The sequence below is a fragment of the Melospiza melodia genome, chromosome 4 (genome assembly GCF_035770615.1).
Source record: "Melospiza melodia melodia isolate bMelMel2 chromosome 4, bMelMel2.pri, whole genome shotgun sequence".
Lineage (NCBI taxonomy): Eukaryota > Metazoa > Chordata > Aves > Passeriformes > Passerellidae > Melospiza > Melospiza melodia.
The window spans coordinates 54,819,834-54,836,288 of NC_086197.1; the positions used below are offsets into that span (position 1 = coordinate 54,819,834).

Genomic DNA, 16,455 nt, shown 5'->3' on the forward strand with positions numbered 1-16,455 from the left:
ATGCAAATAGAAGAAGCTCTCAGATGACTGACTGCTGAGATTGGGCAGGCACCAATTCCATAAAAATTGCAGCCATAGTTAAAAGAAATTCTTTCCTGGTGGGAGACTACCCTTAGTTTAGATAAATGCCTGAGGATACAGTGAGCACTTTTCACTTAAACTTTCTAATGTCATTGCTTAAGAAATAAGGAAATGATTGTTTATTTAGCAATTAATAAGAGTTGCATGTCTAGACTAGGTGGTTTAATCTGTGCTTTATTTCTAGAAGGCATGAAATAAAGTTAACTTTTTAAACAAAAAAAAATGCAACTAGAGATTGGTGCACAGTATCAGGACTGTAAAAATGGATGAATCAAAAATAGCCTACCAGATTAGTGACTGTGAGAGGTGGCAGTCATCTCTGCTTATTAATGGACTGTTTTCTAGAATTTATTTTGCTTCTGCCTCATAACTGTTGTGGCTACTTAATTTAAAATAAACTGTTAAACAGGTATGATTGTGTGGCCTGCAGAATGCTGTTCTCCTCCCTCTTACAGTCTTTTTGAAGTGGAGAAGAGACATTTCTACAGTTTTCTAAGGTACCCTGTGTGGGTGTCTCAGGCTGTGCACAGGTAATGGGGAAGGTGGGCACTACAGTGTTGTGCACCCGGCCCGTGTTTTCCTGTCTCAGGGAGATGTGTGATTTAGGGTGGCAGGACCTTATTGTAATGCACTGGCTGCTGCTTGTGATGGCTTTGTTCCTTGAATTCTAGTAACTTCCTGCTTTAATTCTTTTAGAAAAAACATTTGACTAAGCAGTGGTATTTCTAGTGGTAACTGTGGTGTTAACTTGATTTATCCTTGGAGTGGTCTCTTTAAAAATGGATTTATCATCAGGTAGTCACAGTTTTCTGTGGCCTTACAAAGCTCTTGAGTGAACGTGTAATATCCTTCCTGATAATGCTTTCTGTGGCATACTGACAGCTGTCTTACCTTTCCAAACCTAGCTTGCCAAGAGCATGAGGAAAAATTATAGCTTAAAAACCTTCAAAGAGTGAGGCATTTCTACATTGCTGTACATTATGTGCACATAAGGTATACTTGTATGCATGTGAGAAAGAGGTGGGATTTTTTTTCCTTACTGATATTTATTTGCTTTCTGAATTACACTGTGAAAGTTTTCTTGGGAGGTTGCTAAAATAGAAGGAATTTTCCTTGATACATACTCAGTCATATCTTAACATGCAGATGTATGAGACAATATGCTTAGGAATTTAATGTTGGCCTTTAGAATTATTGCTAGAATTTATGTTTATCACAGGGACAGAAGGGTGCATAGCTAATGTCAAATTTGGTGTTCTTCAAAAGCACAGCAGCAAATTTGAGTCTTTGAAATTCAGGGATATGTATAGTAATGCCACTTACACTTACCATTATGTTTTGGTGGTCTGTATCTTTTCCACTGTTTTTACAGTATCCTGTGCAAACAGCAAACCAGTAGATTTCAGAGTTTTGATGTGATGCTGTTAACTGGGAAGAGTGATCAGCATTGCATATGAGTGCTGAATTTGCAGTTGAGGAGAGACAAAAATAAGGTTATAGATATTGAGAGTGCAAGTGGTGCTTGTAGATGCTGCATGCCTTGGTGAGAGTGTTTGGTTCTTTATGCTATTCTGAGATCTCAGGTAATCATATTCTTAGAATGCCGGAATCAAATCTTTGTCCTCAAAACTCAAGTGATTATTTGAGGACGTATAATGAGTTTGGAAAGGCTTTGAATTTTTTGGCTGCTTAAGTAGTTTCACAAGGAAGGATTTTTTGTTTCTTACAGTTCAAAACAAGTCACATCTTGCACTTCTTATGTGTTGTTTTCATTTTTCCCATTTCCTGCACAGAGTCTTTATAATTCTCTCATTTTCATTCTGCATGCCAATGAATAATTTCAGATTACATCTTAATAAGGCACGAGTCATGACATGGAGTATTGAGTTGTGATGTTTTGAATAATTTATTGATCTCATTTTTGAATGAAAAATGACTAATGAAGAAGATGGGCCAGCTGGTTGCAGTAAGAAGGGTGAGAAGCAGCCTCTGGGGATGAAATGCTTCCACATCAGGCTCTGCAAAGAATGTCTGTGCTTACCATATAACCTAAGCATCAAACACAGTCATTTTTCAGTGCCCCCGAGATCTTGGTGCTTTAGAAGTAGATGTCAAGTCTAGCATATATCTTTGTTTTGAGCTAATTCAGCAGAATGAAGTTCACTTTTCTTCAGTGTTTGAGAGTGTATCAAATTTCTTAGTAAGAGCCACACCTTCCATTTATTCACTTACATTTTAGGAGTAAGTCTCATGCCTTTGGCCTTTAGAAAGTTAGAATGCAGCAAAGAGAAGACTTTAATTCCCTTGTGATTTACCTGGTTTCTTGAGCAGGGTGTGCAGTCTGTCATCCTCATTGAGGATCTAATGAGATCTGATCCCTGCCTGGCAGCCTTTTAACAGCAGGTGCAAGCTCCCCAACAAGAGGAGGGCATGGTGTATTAGCAAATGACTCACTTCAGCAGTGTCGTGTGCATTTACAAATATTGCTCCATCCTGTCAATGGTGCAGTGCATCTGATCCTAAAAGCCGTTTGAAGGACATAGCTTATGGGATTGAATTTATCAAGGTAACTTTTATCAGTGTTTAAATCTTCATACAAAAGTGGGGAAGGAGGAAGTTTATATCTGTTTTCATATTGTAAAGAAACCTTGAAATGCATGCCAGAGTTGATGTATGACAGAACAGTATTTTAATTATACACTTAGAGTGGTAAATTTATTTAAGCTTTTTGCTTTTCACTCTGAAACACCTGGCTTGCAGTTTAACATTGCTGTTTCACCAGATTTTAGGTTTTTATCACCTGTGGTTATCTATAGACAACAAATATTGAATAGTAGCTTTATAAAATAGAGTGATTTATTGATGCATTAAATACTGTATCTCTTTACTACTGGCACAGGAAATCCTGACCTTATGTAGTCTGCAGTGGAATCTCGATGACCCTACTACAACCATGGTCTGTAACATTATAGTTGTAACTCCTTTCTTTGTATACATGCAGTCCTCCATGACTTAGACTGACTCAAAAAAGTGTGAGAAAATGCTGCAACACAATTAGACATTTTGCACAGGATATCCATTACTAGATAAAAGCTGGGGATCAGCAGCTTTGTGAAGCTAATGAAACTGCACTGAGTACTGGCTAAAATCACGTATCTGTGCTTTTCCAGACATGGAGAGCTCCATGTGTAATGGTTGTCTGTAGCATTAGACAGACATGTTTGTTTGTTTGGAGGGCACATGATACCGTCACTGTCAGTAAAGCTGCAGACTGAGAGGCTGCTCCCTCTTGGTTTCCAGATATGTTGGGATACATCTCAGCAGTATTTGATCTTGAACTTGGTCTTACTTCTAAGTGGCAATGAGTTGATTAGACTCTTCAAGACTTTTTTTGTTGATGATTGGGTGACTGGTTTAACTCAGGAAAACTCAGCAACTTTGTGCTGATGGTTTTTGATGAATTAGTGGGGGTGGAAGGCCATTTATTGAAGCCAAGCTGTTAAATTTCATCAGTCCTCTGTTGAAGGCATAATGCATGAATGATAACATAAACTATGTTAAGGAGCTGTTGTCCCATGTAGTGAGTAGGAAAAAATGCTTTGTGTGATGAAAGCTGTGTACCAAATATAATGCTGAATTGCTCTCTGGTTTTGTGCTACAGGACAACTTGGTGATACACACCTTTATTGCCCAGAGACTTAAGTTTCTGCTGCCAGATTGTCCTTTTGAAAGGGTGAAAAAAATCCAAAACACCATGTCCAGGCATTCATTCAGTAGCCAAATGAAAAGCATACTTTGTTATGTAAAACACAACACACAAACCTGTTTTCCATTCGGCCAACTAATTCTTTGTCAGCCTTCACTGAATCTTGTTATTTTGGTGCAAAGGAAAATTGGTTGTTGAACTATTAAGAATGTTTTAAAAAATAATAACCCATGAAAAACCAGAAGGTCTGTTGGGGTGACATTACATAATTTTTCATTGAACTTCTTTGTTAACATTGCAACAACAGTCTCCTTTTCTCATACAGAGTTCACTGCAAAATGAATCTGCAAATATTTTTAGCACAACTTGTTTTGTCTTTCTCCAAAGCAGAAGTATTTTTTGCTGACATTAATGTCAGATTCTCTTTCAGAGGAAAAAATGAGTAATGAAAATTAAACTGAATTTAAAGTGAGTTTTTAGCAGGAGTTTAGAGCTGCTCATCTTGGGGTTTTTCAGTAAGTTAACAACAATTTTAAGAAATACAAAAATTAATTTCACTTCTGTCATTAAAGTCTGCAAATGTGGCAGTACATCGAAGCAATTAACTTGCATATGTTTTATTGTGGTCAGCTTTCACAGTAAAACTATCAGTGTTTTGGGTTGATTTATTGTAGTTCAGTTATTGGAAAGAGAAAACAGTTGCAAAAGAGTCATGTTTGTTGCAGGTCAGATGTGGACATGTTATCTCAAGTTATAAGATCGCTGAGTACTCACTCAAGTGATGACTCCAGTATAGTTTGTGAAAACAGTGCGCTTTATTGGACTTGTGGTTATTTCTTTAGAGAATGGACATTGAGTTCTCAAAAAAAACCAACTGGTATTTTGCTTCCTTAATCACTGGAGTACATGATTGAATGTTAGGAAGTAGCTTACTTGCAGTTGTAAGGTCTGAATTCATGTTTGAATTGTGTCTGAGCTCATTATCACTAGGTAATTTTAATTTACCAAAGAATATCACACTCATACTTATCTTCACTAAAAGAAGTTGCCAAACAAAAAATACAGAATTTTTAAAAAGTCTCATGAGAACTGTTTGCTGTGTTTGGAGGAAGAGAGAGTTAGTGTCTTCCTAAGAATGCTGCCTGAAATTTAGTGTGGTCTTTGCAGGATTGCACATGACCAGGTTTTACAGTAATGTATTGGTGATCAAGGGCTCTTCACATCACATTTGAGGTATTAATGTCCTTGTTTCTAATGGAGTGCTCCTTAATGGCAAGAGCCGTTTCTCTCCATACTGCTGACTTGTCCTGTGGCTTTGAACATAGTTATTTATTCTTTGCTTGGGTTTACTCATGTGCAGAATTAAGTTTTACATACGTCTTAGTGTTGTTGCAATGCTTAATTAATATTTATAAAGGCCTTTGACATCCTGTGATGAAAGGAACTCTGCAAGTGTTCAGTAGTGGTATTATTTTATTAGTGAAAATGCAGGAGGAGTCAGAAGGATACCAGTTTTGAATTCAGAGTGAGCAATGGAGTCATTCTGTAACCTTGAGCAGGTCATGCAGTCTCTTGTTTTGTTACATATCCTGGGAAAGCTCTGTTTTGCAGCATGTGTTAGTAAATGCCATCCTTTCCTCCCCCAAGTCCATTCTAAGGGAAAAAAGGTAAAAAGTAAACAAGCATACACAACTTTACTGAGCTGCTAAACATAGCAGGTATTTCTTAAGGAAACAGATCATTAACGGGGGCAGAGGGTGAGAAGGGAGTGGATGTGACAGTTGCATTTCAGAGTCAACATGAGAACTTGAGCGTGTGTTATCTGCTCACAGACCAGACTGGATTTTGCCTGTTACCGATCTCTCTCATTTGAGTTGAGTATGCAACTTCACTGTATATAATCTTTATTGCATTCTAAGAGCTCACTAATCCATGATACTCAGCTGGTAAACAAGTTCTTTCTTCAGACTGAATGTTGCCTGTATTTGAGCTTTGTGATTGTCAAGATTGATAGTCAGCTCTTATAGCATCTTGTATTTGACTATTGCATAATGATATAAATCTCAGTCACTTGTGAGGTTTTTTCCTCAACTGACAGAGGAAGGTTATGATTACATACTGTCATTAAAATTACAAGATAGTGAGGAACTTTTGAAAAGTATACATCTGTTTCAAGACTGAGCCAGCTAGACATTTACCTAATTATATAAGGCACAATAACATTAAATAGTTCTTTGCCATGCTTCACACATGCAAATACAGGGCTTTTTATTTCCTTTATTTTTTTATTTCCTACACAGTGCTATATCTGCATTTTATTCATTGCACAAAACGCATAGGTGTGGTTTAGAACAAGGGGCATCAAAACTTTTATTTGAAGTACTTCAGCAAGGTGAGCAGCTTGCCCAGTGAAGTGTGAGGCATGGCTGAATGTAAGTGCCAGTTTATGGTTGTGCAGTACAGTGAATTCAAATTAAAAGCACCTGGATCTTTGTCCTGCTTTATTGCAGTCTGGCTGGACAGCTTGTTCCTGGGGGCTTTATTACTTGTCTTTAGTCCTGCTTCAGCTCTCAGCTTAGCTGGCCTCAGGATGAAGAGGAGCAGTGTTTGTCCCTACTGAGAATAAACAATGGTTTGTAGTCTTGAAAAACAGCAGTTATTTAAACCCCCATGCTTTATATGACCCTAGTTATAAGCCTTAATTTGTGGAGTGTGCCTTGTAGTAATGGAATATTAAGAATTTACCTGCCTGGCTTCAGCTGAACATATATTTAGGTAGATTTGTTCCAAGATAGAGTAATTTGTTGAGATTTATACAGCATTTTCCAGAGCTGCAAAATATGTTACTTGCTTCTGCCTTAACTTAGACTTCCTGATATGGATCATGGCAGGCCTGGAAGTTTGTAACTGAATATTTGCAGCAAGTAACTGAATGAATTTTCTTACCTGTTAAAAATAAATACTGCCTCAGGTAATAAATGGAGTGGAAAATACAAACCTTAATACCTTTGCCAAGAAAATCTGAGCAAGCTGTACAGAGTTGTTTGAACTTCTAATACATTTAAAAAACAACCTTAACTTGCTGGTTCTTCCACTTTGACCTACAACCAATGAATAATAACTTAGTGTGGAAAGCCTTGTTCTTAACTTCACACTGATAAAATTAAATACATTCTACCTTTAGTATTCTGATTTAGTATAATTAAAATAATGACTTACAGTTTGATAAATGTTATTTTCATTACTACAGTGCCCTGAAGCACTGCATGTGGAAAATTTTATAATATTACACAGATCTGGAGGTATGTAATGTGCTTGTCAGACTTTTAACTTGCATAAAGTGTTTTGGTTTTTGTAGCATATAAATTTAGAGTGTTTCTTTGGAAACTGAATAAAAGTAAGCAGTCAGATTCCTTCCAAAATGAAATGTAAATTACACCACTCTGCAACTGCAAGGGTATCCTTATAATATCCTCATGCAGGTAGAATTCAAGCATCTTGCAGTTCAGTAGAAGCTGCCTGTAAGCAGTATGACTGTGTCTTGGCTTGGTTTGGTGAGGGATTTTTTCCCAGTAATTCAATAGCCACTAAATAGAAACTGCTTCACTGATATTTATATTTTAATTTTTTTTTCTTGATCTGAAGTGCCATATCATGAATGCTAAGAAAGCCTCCACTATTTTCAAGTGTGTTAAAAAGTGCAGCAAGTAACACTGTAATAATGTTGTCTGATGTTTTCTTTATTTTCACCTTCCTCTTTAAGTGTGTTCTTTATCTGTAGATAGTCTGGATCTTTACCAGGATGGCTTTTAGGTCCTAGGGTTTTATTGACTGAGAAGCACAAATATATATAAATGTCAAAGTTTAAAATAAATGTAACTGCTTGTTAAAGATTCTGTATAATCCAGTTTTTTACTGTCTGTGCAGCCTATGCTGGTGCCACAAATGATGTTCTGGCAGAAAATGTTTCATTTGATTAAACTGTATTATACTTAGCAGTATTCTTTTCTGAAGTGTCACATTCTGACATTAAAACAAGTGTCATAATTGTTGTGTGCACTGTGGCATAGTTACCTTACTATGGGAAATAAATAAATTTCCTATGACTCTTTTGGTGTTGAAAAATAATTCTTTTCTTGGCATTTAAGACAGAAGTTTGTCCTCTAAGAAAGTACAGAGTTCTTTTGTTAAAATCAAATTTATGCTGTAGTCAGGAGTTGGCATTTCATTTTTAACTGCAGTTGTACTGATAGTAAGTATTATTTTAATAGCACTTCTCATACATATCTACAAGAATGCACTATTAAGGTGGCAGTAATACTGGTGTCCCAGTTTGTAACATGTTCAAAGCCCCAGTAAGACATTGGCAAAGCTGCCAAGAGAGGTTTGAGCCTCACTTGTGGAAGTGACCTGGGCTGCTGAATGCAGTGGTGTCTGGTACAGACCTGGAGTGGAGGGTGGCTCATTTAGCTGCCTGCTGCAGTCCTTCTGCAGAGGATGTGTCAGTAATTAGTTTCCTGCTCACTGGACCACAAAGTACAGAGCTGTGTTTTTGTTCTATGCTAATGCATTTTTAGAGGAAGTATTCCAGAGCTGCATTTCCAGCTGGTGACACAGAGCTGGTACTGGTCAGCAGTGCACTGGCAGCAGGGCAGTCTGGCGCTGCTCATGTTCAGCGTGTGTGTTAAGGACGTGCTCTGTTGGGATGGAACAGACCCTCAGCACCTTTGCAGGTGATACCAAATGAGGCTGAATGGTTGACTCCTCTGGAGATTAAGGTTGCCATTCAGGGGAAATGCAGTAGGCTGGAGAAAAGGGCCTGACAAGCCTCTTGAAATTTAACAATTGTAGATGGAAAGTACTACACCTGTGTCAAAAGAACCCCCAGCTATATCCTAGGCTAGACGTCCACTGATTAGACTGTAGCTCTGCAGAAACAACACCTGAAGGTCCTGTGGAAGAAAAAGTAGAATGTGAATGAGCAGGATGTCCTTGCTGTGAAGAAACCAGCCATGTGCTGTGGTGTATTAGCAAGGATATAGCCAGTGGGTCAGGAGAAGGCATTCAACGCTTTGAAGTCCATCTTTAACATACTGTGTTCAGTTTTGGCTCTCAAAGAGGGAAGACAGTGATCTTGAGGATTGCCAGCTCTCTCTTCCCAGTGAAATAAGTGACTTGTGTCCCTGTCGCAGGCACAGGTTCTTCCTTGATTTTATTCTGGTAGCTGTTACCCTTTTACTGGTCTATGCTGTTTCTTGTGGCTGTCGAAATGACACAGGTATTTTTATTGGCAAGCACTTATAGATAATGCAGCTTTCTACATGTGTGAGTAGTTTATAGAGGAAAAGAAAGCTTTTTGATCATCACATAAAATCTTTAAATCCTGAAAGGAACTGTGTCTTGCCCAAGGGATGTCCTAAAAGGCTACATTACCGGACATCTTAATTACAGGCAAATTTCTGACCTCATGTTTTGCCACTCTTGGGCTAATTTTACCAGATTTCACAGTTGTCTAAACGCAGTTTACCTGTGTCTTTGGTGTGCATGGTTGTGCATGCTATGAAATAATAATTATAGTTCTGCAAGAGTTCCAAAGTGTTTAAAGGCTGAAGTAGGGGAGAAAACTTGCTCAGTTCTTACGTTTTAGAATTTTGGCTGTAGCTCTCCGTTCTCTTAATGCTTTCCTTTTTATCAGTTGGCTAACATGTAGGAACTTCAGACTGTATCTGGAAGCCAGTTTTCTAATATATCAATAGATAGAAATTGTACAGCTGGAAAGAGTGTTTCTGCTTAAAGGAGTGCAAGCAAGAAATACAGAATTTTTTAGAATCTTTTTTATCTTTTTAACGTATTTCAAGGTTTTCTTATGAGCAGTTGACTCTTAAAACTGAAGTTGCCCCCTTCAGTTGCTGAAGAGCTGAGAAAAAAACCTCAATTTCTGTGAGCATTTGTTGTACTGTAGGGCTCATATCATCCAGCTCTTTAAAGAGCCCTTTATGCTCGTGTATAGAATATATATAGAACACACCACAAAGATACAGATAGATAACGGTGCATATGGATACATCACAAAATTCTATCTGTAGACTACACGACAAAGAATTAATTTTCCTGTTAACAAGTGTAATAACAGTTGGTGAGGAGCATTCCTTAGAACACGTCCTTTGAGCCGAGTGAGTTTGCTGGTGTGTGGAGGTGGTTGTTATCCCCAGCAGTGGCCAGCTGCTGATGCGGGGCTGCGATAGAGGCGTATCGCTGGGGCCAGCCGCGCTGGTAAAGTGCGCAGCTCCCTTGCTCTGACGCTGTTCTGGCTTCCAGCCAAACAGGAGAAAAAGCAGCTTACTCTTGAAAAGGAACAATCTTTTGAAGATGCTGCTTAAGAGCACTTCTAAAAACACTCTTTCTGTCTTTTATTTAATACGTGGTGAGTATGTATTGTGTTTGTATAAAATCCACAGCTTTCCCTGGGAGAGAGAGAGAGAGGACAGGCTTTTATCTTACATATGGTGTGTGTAGTATTTACACATATTGCAAATATGAAAGTCTGAATTTCATACTCTGAAGGGCTGAGTTCTGCTATTGAGATTTCACTTAGATTCAGAAAGTGTGGGACAATAATCCTTTTCCTAGATAGTCCATTTTGAACCTTGCATCAGTATTGGAGTTTTTCAGTGATGGTTTGAATTTCTGTCTCACTTCAAGCAAACAAATAACTTTTTTCCCCTCTTTGAAGATTTTATACTCTAGGTCTTCAGGAATGCTATTCTGAAGTATCAATTGTTTTTCCTTATAAGCATCAGAAATCACTTGGCCTAAAGTAATTTCATATTCTGTTTTTGTCAGTTCAGCCTAAAGACTGACTTGTAAAATGGCTATCTGCCATGTAAGCATATTTTGTATGGCTGTCTAATCTATGCATGCAAACATTGCCTAATAAGAAAGAAGGCTGTGATGTTGAGTATTTTAACTTCTTTTAAAATAAAATGTACTAATCCCATTTTGATTCTTTGATCAGCAAGATCATAACTCTTTATTTACATGGCTTAGTCTAGTGGAAGTAATTTTACCTTTTAGGAATGTAGGGTCTGTCAGCCCTGGAATTTATTCCATGCTGTGTTACATCTTGCTTCTGTTTGATGTTCTCTTTAAATGCACTGGAGCACACTTGCATGTTTGTACATGCCACACTCTTCTCATGCTGCTGAAATAATGAAGCATGCCTGTTGAGTGGGATATGTTAAATGAAAGTGAAGTAAAATTGTAAGGATTTCTATGCTCCAGTTGTGGTGCGTTTAATTTTGCTTCATTTTTGGTGTCTGACATCCAGCTTCCTGATATGATTTAAAAGCTTTCATCCCTTTTTCAAGCTGTAGGCTGCCAGTGTTCATTGCTGCAGCAAGAAGGGCTTGCACCTCAAAGAACTCACTTGTGAGTTGGTAGTATGCCTTTTCTTCATTGCTTATGACCCTTAGTTGTAATAATTTTATGCTGTTTAATGCATTACTGTGAGTTGAATTTGCTTCCCATACACTCATCTAAGTTCCAGAAAAAGTCCAAACAAGTGAAGGTCAAGGACAGAGCTTAGTGAAGAGAAACAAAATTGAAGTAAATTAATACCACTTGCCAGTGGCAGCAGCAAGGTTTTCTGAAATAGCACTGTAGAAGACATTTAACTTGGCTGTAAGAGATTTTGTCCCTGTGTGGATTGAAGGGAGCTTCTGTTCTGGAAGTTGCCCCTGGACTTGAACTTGTTAAAAGGTGTTTTGCAACACATCTGAGACACCAGTGTGTGATGCCTAATTCTGCTGATATCCAGGCTATATAACTTAATATCGAGAAAACTTTCAGCAGTGTTGAGAAGTTAGGTGCTTGTAGTTCACTTGAAATCCTTTTGCTTCAAATCTGGACCAGTATTGGATACCTTATTGTTGGATAAATTTCTGGTTTAATCGAATTTTGAGTCTTTCCAGCTGTTTCCAAAAGACTTGAAATATATTTGTGGTCTGATATTTTGGATCACTAGAGGCTTATCTGTAAGAAAGAGTTATTAATAGCTCAGGTTTTGCTTCTAAGTGACAGTGGTCTGTGCATGCAAATCATTCTCTGCTTAGGATGAAGGCCTTTAGTTCTGGCTAGTTGTGGCTGATGGCTTGAGGGAAGACTTGGCAGTTCAGGTGATGTGGTAGCTATATAGATAGAAAATTGCTTCTGGTCCTGCAAGTGTGGTTTCAGAATCCCAGTGTTCTGAAAGAGGATGCACAGGTTGGCTCACAATTTGGAAGCAAGTTTGTAAATTGCCCTGTGCTTATCACAACACAAAGAACAGCGTGCACCTGTAGAAGTTTATTGCCACTCCTGTGTCACAGTGTAGCTTACTCAAGTTGACTGTGCTGAAACGAGGTAAAGTGTGAGGTCAGGAGGAGGGAGGAGGACTCACAGTACTGGCAGTGCACATCTTCACCTGTGAGGAGCTTCCAAACTCTCACACCATTGTCCTGGGGTGTCGTGAAAGGGAGTTGCATGCACAAAAGTGCCATTCTAGGAGTTTTCATTTCTTACATTTCACTTTTACCTTTTTTGTACAGTTTTAGTTTGAGGGTGACCTTAGAGGATTATGGGGTTTGTGTAGACTAATTCTGTGTGACGCTTTATCTCTGCCTATCAAAGTGTGCTGGCAGCAGATAGTGTGCAATATGTGGCGCGTCATCTCATCTCACGGTTCAGTTTGTGACAACAAGAGCTGCCTTTGAAGGCAGCTTCTGTCCTCTACCTGTGCCTTAAGCCCATCGTGTTGTCAGAACAATCTCTAAAATAGAATTTTCTGGAAAAATTAGTATTAGAATTTTACAGGAAATTAACAATTTCCAAAAACAGGTAAATTGTTTTGAGGGAGAACTTGTTTCTTGAATGTCTGGTTTTGCTTTTTTTTTCCCCCCTAAAATGGATGTTTTGATAACATGGGCTTCACAACTGTTTTCTGTTATGTCTCTAGTTACTAGTGGGAAAAAACCTCTTTTCTCTAAAATAATTTCTTTTGATTTAGGCAGAAGAGATTGTTTTAAGAACATAGATAAGGTGTAATGCATCATAGGTACTGGATTTATTTGGGTTTGCGTTTTTTAGAATGAAGATAACGTTTTGGATTACAATTTACAGTTTCTCATAATCTGTAAACTGTTAATATGCCTTACTTTAAACACTTGGAATTAAAATCTGTAATATGCTTTTAAAATACTTCTCAGTTATGTTGATTCTAAGATTTTGTGGGAGATCTTAAAGTGCAATTAGGTCATATTTTTAGATCAGCACATGTTTTCTTGGAAAAAAAAACAGATTAAAAAGCTGGCTGCTGATTGCTATTTAGCAGACTTCCTCTTCAGGGTTGTGGTGTGTCCGTGTTCCCATTACAGTGTGCTCATAACAAAACCCGGAACCACACCCCATTGTATTACTCTAAATTCACTCTGCTTGCAGTTGATGGGTTTTCTCTCCCTGTTGATCTCCTCAGTGTTTATTGGAAAGCACATGATGGACCCTGTGTTTCAGCAGGCCAGGCAGAACTGTGTTTTGGCTAATAAGATGCTAATGGGCAGTATTATCTCTGGAATAAAGCGAGGAGGTGATTGAAAGCTTTGTTGATGTTGAATTTCTCAGAACATTAACACTGCAAGAAAAACTTGTATTCAACAAGCATCTTGCAATCAGCTGAAGAGGAAAATCATCTATCATAAAACAAATGTTAGTGAAATGCATCGAAGAGTAGAATTGAGAAGACAGCACTCGTGTTCCCCAGAATAACAATAAGATACTTACCCTTCTAGTTCAGTGAACTTTCACCGTGGTTGTACCTTGTTAGTGTGTCTGTAGCATCTCTTCTTGCTCTGTCATTTGGAAAGTGTAACTTTGTACCTCTGACGTGTTTGTGAGGTTTCGCTCAGCGCTTTGTCAGGAGCTCCGTGGTCTCCTACGTGTGGGGAAGCACAAGTGTTCACATAGGTCCCTTCCACCTTAGTAGAGCTTATGTGAATTGAAGCCTAAATAAAGTTTTGGTAAATGAAGTAAACCAAGTGTTGGTTGCTGCTGTGTTGTGGTTGTTGAGGATGCACCCAGTGGAATATTAAATCTCTACTAAAAGAGCAGAAGGGGAGGTTGTCATGCAAAGCAAAAGGGCTTCTCTGCAGCCTTAGTGCACATAGATCAAAAAACAAGGCAGCAGCAATTGCCATCTCCACGTCCTAAATTTATCACAAAGGCAGACCATAACTAGGTGATTACTTTCAGGCTATGGATCTTTTGTCCTGGAATCCTTTTAAGGCTGTATATCACTGTAAGCCGTAGTTTCAGCTGTGATTGTGAATGTGGTTCTTTTCTCTTTCTTTCCTATTCCTTTCTCATCTGCTCACAAAAATAAGGAAAGTGCTTTTAAGTAGAAAGCTGCCTGTGTGCCAAGCAGTTAATGGAAGTCATTTTGTATTTTGATCCTACCATTTTTCAGCAGCTCTTTTGAGACATCTCCTTTAAAACATCTTTTTAAACATTTGCCTGCTGCAAGAAAGTTTTTTTGAAATAGTGTATAGTTGTAGCATGCACTGCAGCCCAAAAGGCATACATAGCTTGACAAGATAAAAGTAGTAAACATAGTAAAAGTAGCAACTTAAAATGATGAGGGTGTCACAGGAACGCTTTTTCATCTTGCTCACAATCTATGGCTCGAAGAAAATAAAAAAGTCTGTCTCAATGCTATGACAGGCAGTGCAAAGTACACTAAGCCCCCCAGTGCTTCACTGTAAAAAGTGTAGTAATTGCATTTGGTGATAACCTCAGGATGTTGTTACTAAGGACTCATCTTGCCCTTATCAATTTTATCCATCCATGAAGAAAGGGAGCCCAGCTTCAGGAAACCACAAAGTAATTTATTACTCTCTATAGGACCTTGGTCATTTAGAGAGTTCTTGGAAGTCCTCAATCAGGAAGCTGTTAATACATGGCATCTCAAAATACTTTTGTAGGCATCAGTTGTGTAAATGTCTCTTTGCACCCTGGCTTTGGAGTAATGAGTGAAAATGAAAAGAAGGACATTTCTTTTACCTTTACTGTATAGATGCAATTCAAAGACAAGTCTGTACAACATGACAGCAAAGCTCACTCAACTCTTTTTTTAAACTGTGGTCAAAAAAGTCCTTTGATTTAGGTGTAAAAAAAAAATTGTTCAGTACTATTATAAACTCTAGTTTTGTTTTTAATGCTGTTCTGATTTTTATAAAATTTTCTTCTTAAGGATTGTGGAATATAGTTGTTAGTTGGTTCCCATTTGTAGAGTCTCTGATCCTACTCCTCATCTGTCAAATCATCTTTTTACGTTAATGATCTTTGTCTTAATCTTTCCCTATAAAAAGAAATTACTCCAAGTAAGCTGGAAATTTGGCCTTAAATTTCTTTATAAGGAGGTGAAGAGAACTGGTTAACAAAAATGTGATTCACCGTAGAAACAGCTCAGCCAATAGTATGTATGCAGTAAATTAACTATTCCGTGGTACTTTCATATTTAATACAGAACATAGCAACAAGATGATGGCTTGGCAACAATAGCAGCTGCATGTATTTTTTTTTCCCTTTTTTTTGAAAGAATGTTCTTGTGGGAAAAAATAGATTCCCTGGAAAGTAATTTATATTACAAGTTTCATCACAAAAATTCTGTGGGTGGATACAATAGCCTAGAAATTAAATTAGAGATTTGTATAATAAATGATAGGTTTGATTTGATGTGACACTTCTAGTCTCTTACAAGTGACATAGCTACAGGCAATAGAATAATCTCTTCCCCTTGTGAAGATAAATGTTGTATCAGACCAAACTATCTTACATTAAATTACAACTTGCCTTTTTATTTTTTTACCATATGAAAAGATTCATGAGACTCTTCGTTAAATAATAGCATGAGCCAATTATAGGAGTACTTTGGCCAAAATGTCTTGAAGATATTTTCTGTTATCAGCTGTGTGATTAATTTATGTGGGAAACTGCCATAACAGACCTGATCTGAAAAAAGGAATTTTCCTTTATGCAGCATGTGGCATGATTGTGGCCATACTGAGCTGGAAGGTGCTTTTCTTATCACAGTTGGATGGAAACCCTCAGCTAGAAATGAAGTATGATAAGAGGAGTGTGATAACTTGACTGTCTCTCTTGCAGGGAAGAGGTTTATGATCTGTGTGGCTCTTACACAACTTGATTGTACTCAGACCATTGTTTCTCATGTTTTGGCAGAGAGAAGGAGCAAGAAAGGGAAGAACAGTTAATGGAAGACAAGAAAAGGAAGAAGGAGGATAAGAAAAAGAAGGACTCTGCTCAGAAGGTGAGTTTCGATATTTGAATTCTTTTATCCGGCTGAAACATAAATAGTGGTGGTAATAAGATGTTAAAATTTTTTGTGTTTGAACTTAAAAACGGATTGGTGAAGAGTGGTGCTCTTTAAAAGCACTTTAAAGGCACCACTCTTAGAGTGATGCTTCTTTAAAGAATCTTTTTTGCATCATTTTCCTGGAACTGAAGTGTTTAACTTGGATATTTCTTCTCCTTAGAGTACTATGTAAAATGAAAGAATTTTTTTGATATCAAGTGTTTAGGTTACTTAATATGACTTCTTTGGATCTCTCTCTACACAGCTG

The 16,455-nt window shown here is 37.8% G+C and overlaps 1 protein-coding gene across 6 annotated transcripts in view; it reads left to right on the forward strand.

The window, feature by feature from the left end:
- Positions 1-16,455, forward strand: part of TNRC6B (trinucleotide repeat containing adaptor 6B) — a 132,275-nt gene that overhangs the window by 63,009 nt on the left and 52,811 nt on the right. For all 6 annotated transcript variants that reach the window (XM_063154585.1, XM_063154586.1, XM_063154588.1 and 3 more), the window contains one exon: positions 16,055-16,142. In XM_063154585.1, the coding sequence (XP_063010655.1) occupies positions 16,055-16,142 (88 nt within the window). The remainder of the gene's footprint in view (positions 1-16,054; positions 16,143-16,455) is intronic.